The sequence below is a fragment of the Equus przewalskii genome, chromosome 4 (genome assembly GCF_037783145.1).
Source record: "Equus przewalskii isolate Varuska chromosome 4, EquPr2, whole genome shotgun sequence".
Lineage (NCBI taxonomy): Eukaryota > Metazoa > Chordata > Mammalia > Perissodactyla > Equidae > Equus > Equus przewalskii.
In genome coordinates, this window is record NC_091834.1 from 89,047,788 (window position 1) to 89,054,815 (window position 7,028).

A 7,028-nucleotide genomic window follows, 5' to 3' on the forward strand; every position below is an offset into this window, starting at 1 on the left:
ATAGGACTCCATTTTACTCAGGCTAATTTTATGAGCCTACATATGAACAAAAAAGACTTGATGGTTTAAGGAAAAAAAGATAATTCCACTGATTATAACAATTGATTATCTCGATGACACTGTAAGGGAGCAGGACACATATTATCATGAGCCTCATCTGACAGATCCCAGAGCACATATCTGGTTCAGCGAACGTCTGCTCTATTGTCTACTCAGAACAGACATCGTCTTTCTCGCTTCATTTGGAAAGCTGCCCAAATGGGAATTGCCATATTTGTTGCCCTGGGGGGTCCAGGGCTGGGCATGTGGCTTAAACTGGGCCAATCAGAGCTCTCCCCTGGAATTTTAAAATGTGAGGACAGCCAGAGCGGTACTGACCTGCTTTTGAGGGGTTAGTGTGAGGCCTGCCAGCAGCCCTGTCTGTGGACACATGCAGGAAGCATGTCTGCGAGAATGAAGCACAGGCACTGGCAGAGTAATGAAGAGACAGTCTTGTCTTCAGACTAGGAAGGGAGAGCCCCCTGCACTTAGCCTGATGCTCTAGAGGCCTCTACTCTGGCCTCCTCTGGGGAGGCGTCTGCAGGGCCAAGGGACCCACATCAAGTCTATGTGCCCCTCTTCTTTTAGTCCCAAGAATTCTCTGCTCAAATGGCCTTAAACCTCTTCCAGAGCCTGCTTGGGCCTCTTCCCCAGGTCTGTCCTGCTGAAGGCTGACCATGATGCTGGTATGCAAACCCCTAGGCCTGAAGGATGGCCAGGGGGCAGCTGTTTGGGGAATCCGGAGGTGGGAGGGGGTGTGGATGGAACTAGGGTGTTCAGGTTGAGGTGTCCACATTCATGCATGTGAGACCATTTGTGATCTGGAGCAAAGCTTGTGGTGGGAAGAGAAGGGAGAAGCCCACAGGCTTGGAGCCAGCCCTCCCCATGCTGTAAGTTTCCAAAGCAGAACTTGAAGGAATCAGAGAATTCTAATTCAAACCTGGCCTTCCAGGTGGGATGATCAGAACATATTTTATTTAGGAGTTTGTAAGTTTGGTCTATAACTCTCTGATATTTAGACATGGAGTGTGTGGGTCTGCATTTGTACTCTTGCCCTGGGTCTCACAAATATTATGGGCAGACCTGAGTAGAGACAAGACAAGGAGAGAAAGTCCCAGTCGCATTGACTCCCTGGTTCAACATGTTCCTGATGCAAAATGCGCCCTGCCTTTCTCTTGGCTTGATCTGATAAGTTAATAAAGAGCAAATTTTACCTCGGTTAATCTGGGTTTGTGTTACTTAATCAAGATTCCTAACTATTATGAAGAGTAAGTGTTGAATCTAGGACTTGAACCCAGGCTTGACTCCTGGCTCTGTGCTCCTTCTACCATGTCACACCAGCTTCCTAACTGCCTGTCCTGCCACAAGCCAAGCAAGACATGCCAATACCCTTGCAGGTAAAAGTCTGAACCCATGGGGAGGATTTTACTTACCTGACTCCGAAAAAGACTTGCAGGAGAGTACAGATGCCAGAGGCAAAGAAGATGGTGCTGATGAGGTAGCTCTGGGTCAGGGGGTCATGCTGCAGACACAGTTCCTTGGCCAGAATGAGCGGCACTGCCACGAGCCCCCCCAGGGCTGTAAGGAAGTGCTGTGGGCAGAGCAGAGAGAGTAGATGGGTGTGTAGATGCTGTGGCTTCCTGAACCACCCTCATTTCCATTCCCACTGCCAGAGCCAAGAGCTCCAACTCCAGTCTCAGAGGGAACCTGGCCATGAATGATAGGCACAGATCCAGACAAACAATAGAAACTAGGAAGGCCTGGCAGCAAGAAGCAGGGATCTAGCTACAGAGTCTGGGATTCCAGGGCAAACCCTGGGTAGGATCCAAGTGCGGGGAACAGATATCCTGGCTAAGAAACCAAAGTAGAAACAGAGCTTATGTGGACGTAACAAGAACCAAGGAGAGGGCCACAAGAATAAGAACAAGGCAAAAGGCTCATTATTAAAACAAGGCACAAGGTGAGGGCAAGACCATTGACCAGGAAGGCCTAAGCATGTTCTCCAGGATAGATCATGTATTAAGTCACAAAACAGCTTTAGCCAACTTAAGATTGAAGTCATACCAAGTATCTTTTCCAACTAAAGTTGTATGAAACTGGGAATCAATAACGAGAGGAAAACTGAAAAATTCACAAATTTGTGGAAATTAAGCAACAGGCTTCTGAACGACCAATGAGTCAAAGAAGAAATTAAAAAATATCTTGAGACAAATGAAAATGCAAACGTAACATACCAAAACTTACGGCATGCAGCAAAAGCTGTTCTAAAAGGGAAGTTTATAGTAACCAATGCCTACATTAAGAAAGAAGAAAGCTCTTAAATAAACAATCTAACTTTACTCCTCAAGGAACTAGAAAAAGAAGAACAAACTAAGCCCAAAGTTAGCAGAAGAAAGGAAATAACAAAGATCAGAGCAGAAACAAGTGAAACAGAGACAAGAAAAACAATAGAAAAGATCAAAAAGATAAACCCTTAGCTAGACTAAGCAAAAAAAAAAAAAAAAGACCCACAAAATCAGAAATGAAAGAGGAGCCATTACAACTGATACAAGAGAAACACAAAGAACCATAAGACACTAGTATGAACAATTATACACCAACAAATTGAATAACCTAGAAGAAATGGATAACTTCCTAGAAACATATAACTTATGAAGACTGAATCATAAAGAAACAGAAACTGTGAACAGAGCAACAACAAGCAAGGATCTTGAATCAGTAATCCAAACCATCCCAACAAAGAAAATGCCAGGACCAGATGGTTTCACTGGTGAATTCCATGAAACACTGAAGAAGAATTAACACCAATACTCAAACTCTTCCAAAAATTGAAGAGGAGGGGACACACCCAAACTCATTTTATGAGACCAGAATAACCCTGATACCAAAGCCAGATAAGGACACTACAAGAAAAGAACGATACAGACCAATATCCCTGATGAATAGAGATGCAAAAATTCTCAACAAAATAGTAGCAAGCTGAATTCAGCAGTACATTAAATGGATCATAGACCACGATCAAGTGGGATTCATCCCTGGAATGCAAAGATGGTTCAACATAGACAAATGAGTAAATATAATACAACATATTAATAAAATGAAAGATAAAAAATCATATGATCATCTCAAAAGATGCAGAAAAAGCATTTGACAAGATTCAGCATCTTTTCATGATAAAATATCTACAATATCCATTTTATTGGCTCATCATAATATTTTTAAAATGGTATGACATTGTTCTTATTTTATGGAAAAGTACAAAGAAGCAAATAAAAATGTGTATCACATCCCTGCAATCCCATATTGAACCATCTGTAATAGTAAAGAAACACATCTATGAAATTAGAAAATTCATGTTATAAAAGGTTACTCAATAAAAAAAAAATGAAAGTTGAAAGCTACCCTGCCTTTCCTAGTTGCTCTTCCCAAGGCTAAATAGCTTTATTAGTTTCTTGTGAACCATTCAAAACATGTGAAGTTACTACATATACTTATTTCTGCCATTTTATTTCTTTTTTGTTTGTTTTTAACACAAAAAAAGATCACACAATACACAGTTATCTACTGTGATTTTTCATTAACATATCTTGGGGAACATTCCCTAACTGCACAGTAAATATATCCTTCTCTTTTTCTTTTCTTTTTTTTTTTTTTTTTTTTTTTGAGGAAGATTAGCCCTGAGCTAAGATCTGCTGCCAATCCTCCTCTTTTTACTGAGGAAGAGTGGCCCTGAGCTGACATCCGTGCCCATCTTCCTCTACTTTCTATGTGGGACGCCTACCACAGTATGGCATGCCAAGCGGCGCCATGTCCACACCTGGGATCCGAACGGCGAAACCTGGGCCGCCGAAGTGGAACATGCAAACTTCACTGCTGAACCACTGAGCCGGCCCCTATCCTTCTCTTTTTAACAGCTGCATATAAATGTTCTTTGTTAGGATGTGTCACAATTTATTTAACCTGTTCCCTGTGATGGATATTTTCATTGTTTCTAAGGTTTGTTTGTTTGTTGTGTGGTTTTGATTTTATTATTACCAATAATGTTACAAGAACTTCTTTGTACTGATCTGAACAAGCCTTGTCAGCACATCCACAGAGAAGTTCTCAAGCATTGGGAACTGGGCGAAAGGGTATATGTGTTTTACATGTTGATGGAAATCACCAAATTGTCATCCAGAAAGATTGCAGCAAATAACACTCCAACGAAAGTGTTCAAGAGAGCTCGCTTCCCAAAATTCCCCAAGCATTGGTTAACAAATTTTTTAGTTGTTGCCAATCAAATAAATTAAAATTAGTTTCTTGAAAAAACAAACAATGGCCCAGTTGGTGTTCTTGATGTGACCTATCAGCCCAGCATGAGAGAGATTCCTAGCTAATTCCTCCTCCGCCCCCCAAACTCCTGGACAGAAAGAGACCAGAGGAGCTCTGAGCCCCCCTAGAGCTCAGTTACATGGAAGACAACAATATCAGCAAAAGAAGTTGTGGATCTTGACTAATTTGACCCGGGTGTGCACTGATGTGGCTTTTGAGGCAGAGCCTCTTTGGACCCAGTGTTTGCTGGGTGGCATTACCTGGATCCCCAAGAGGATGCAGAGATACCATGGTGGGACATCCAAGATGCCATAGGCCAGGTGGCTGCTGCTGGGACTCCCGGGCTGATCATCCTTCTTCTTGCCTCGGCCATCAACTTGGCAGCTGAACATGTTATCATCCTGCTGCTGAGAACAAGAGAAGGACACGTGGGCATTTGCAAAGGAATCAAATGGACTTCCTGAGTTCAACCACGCAGATGGACAGCCTTCCAGAAGAAAGAGGCAAAGAGACAAGGATAACTGTTGGCCAGCTTGGGATTTCTAGGTCCAGACTCAAAAGAGCAGTGATTTTCTTTATTATACATCTGAACAGGGCTCTGTGTGAATCTGGGGCCATGCAAGAGGAGTGGATGCCTTGCCCGAAGCCCTGGCAGAGAAGCAACTATGTGCAAAAGGGGATGGGGGCCAACTCCAAGGTCAGAAAATGGGCTGATTTCCCTTCCACACAGTCAGGTAAATGGGTATCCTGGCCCCAGAGTGGTGTAGCTGCCCTCAGCTCTGGGCTCACATCTGCCAAAGCCCTCATCACAGGATGGTTACTATATGGACTGTTTCCTTATCCATCTCTTCTGCTGGGCTGTGAGTTCCTAGAATGCATTGATTGTGCCTTACTCTTCTTTGTTGTCCCAGCTTCTAGAGCAGTCATTGTGCTCAGTGTAGACTTAATGAATGGATGTCACACACAAATGTAAATGAGTGCAGTGCATACAGAATGCTCTGGGGTCAATATTACATTCCTACCAGTTTAACCAAAATTAACTTCAAATTATAAACTTTCCCCTCCAACTTATTGGCTGCATAGCTTACCAGGCTTGGGCAAATTACTAATATTTCTAAGCCTCATTGTCTGATCTATAAAACAGAAATGTTGTAACATCTACTTCATAGATAGTTGACAAAATTAAATAGGAGTGTGAAGAAATGAGGAGATATTGGTCAAAGAATGTAAACAAATATTATAAGACAAATAAGAGCTAGGGATCTAATGCACAGCTTGGTGATTATAGCTAATAATATTATATTATATACTTGAAAGTTGTTAAGAGAGTGGATCTTAAATGTTTTCACTGCAAAAAAGAAATGGTCATTCAGTGATGTGAGGCTGTTGTTAGCTAATGCTATGGTGGGAATCATGTTGCAATATATACCTGTATCAAATCCACATGGTTTACACTGTAAACTTACACAGTATTATTTGTCAATTAAATCTGAATAAAGCTGGAAAAAATTAGTGTAAGAAGCACAAAGTCCAGTGCCTGGCACAGTGTAATTGCCCAATAATATTAGCTGTTATAATTAAGATGAGCTTCCAGTCTTATGTTTCACAGACTTTAAATTTGTGGTTAGGGCTGACATTTGAGCATCTGGCTGTGGGTGACGAGAGTATGAGAACAATGGCTCTGGTGTGGCCAGAAGGTGGCAAGCTCACCAGCATGAAAATCAGGCAGCCCTAGGTAATATGCCCCAGCGGGGTCCCAGGCCGTAGTCAGACGACAGAGGGCAGGGTCTGCACAGTGGCAGAGCCAGGGCTGCCCTGAGGGTGGTGTGGGCTTCTCACAGAGAAACTTCCAGAAAAGAACAGTAACACCCACCTCCATGCCTCATCCCCCTTTACCTCAGCCAAGACTCAGAGGAAACTTCTGAACCAGGGCTGCATGATGACCCTCGTGGGTGCTGAGCACTGCTACTCTATGAGATCCTTCTTCCACAAAAAATTTAATATTATATTTTGTGACTACATTGGTATAAAGACAAATATTTTATTATATGTTGAAACACTTTCTTTGATCTAAAAGTTCTTTTCTTTCTTCTGCTTTTAAAAGAAGTAAAAACATTTTTGTGGACCGCTACAAGAATGATGGGCCCTGGGCACTGTGGCTGCGGTACATGACAGGTCAGCGGTCCTGTTCTGGAGAAGTGGAAGAAGGAGATGGGAGAGGAGTGGCTTTCTCCACTTACTTAGAAGTGGAGAGAAGCAAGAAACCCACCAGGTCAAGAACTGGGTGGTTGTCCCTACCACCTCCAGGACCAGCACTGGTCCCTAGGGAACACTATCTTCTAAGAGAGGGTTTCTCGCACTAGCACTGTTGACACTTTGGACGAGGTAATTCTTTGTGTGTTGTGTGTATGCGTCCGGGGGTGGGGCTGGACTGTGCACTGTGGGATGTTAAGCAGCACCTGTGGCCTCTCCCCACTAGATGCCTGTGGCACCTCCTCCCCTACACTTGTGACAACCAAAAATGTCTCTGGACATTGCAAATGTCCCCGAAGGGGAGGAGTGAGATCGCTCTCAGTTAACAACTGCTGTTTTGAGTATTTGCTAGTTCCCACTACAGAAGTCCTAACTAGGGACAGTGCTGCCTGTCATGGGGAGGTGGGGCGGGTAGACCATCCCAG

The 7,028-nt window shown here is 43.2% G+C and overlaps 1 protein-coding gene across 14 annotated transcripts in view; it reads right to left on the reverse strand.

The window, feature by feature from the left end:
* LOC103541785 (solute carrier family 23 member 1-like) overlaps positions 1–7,028 on the reverse strand; it is a 60,104-nt gene that overhangs the window by 48,513 nt on the left and 4,563 nt on the right. For 7 of the 14 annotated variants that reach the window (XR_011539612.1, XR_011539610.1, XR_011539611.1 and 4 more), the window contains exons 2-3: positions 4,611–4,757; positions 1,473–1,630 (exon numbers count right to left, since the gene is read on the reverse strand). Coding sequence is in view for 10 of the 14 variants with exons in the window: in XM_070617788.1 (XP_070473889.1) it covers positions 1,473–1,630; positions 4,611–4,757 (305 nt within the window). In the remaining 4 variants the exon portion in view is untranslated. The remainder of the gene's footprint in view (positions 1–1,472; positions 1,631–4,610; positions 4,758–7,028) is intronic. The other 7 variants (XR_011539613.1, XM_070617790.1, XM_070617789.1 and 4 more) reach the window with 3 other exon arrangements.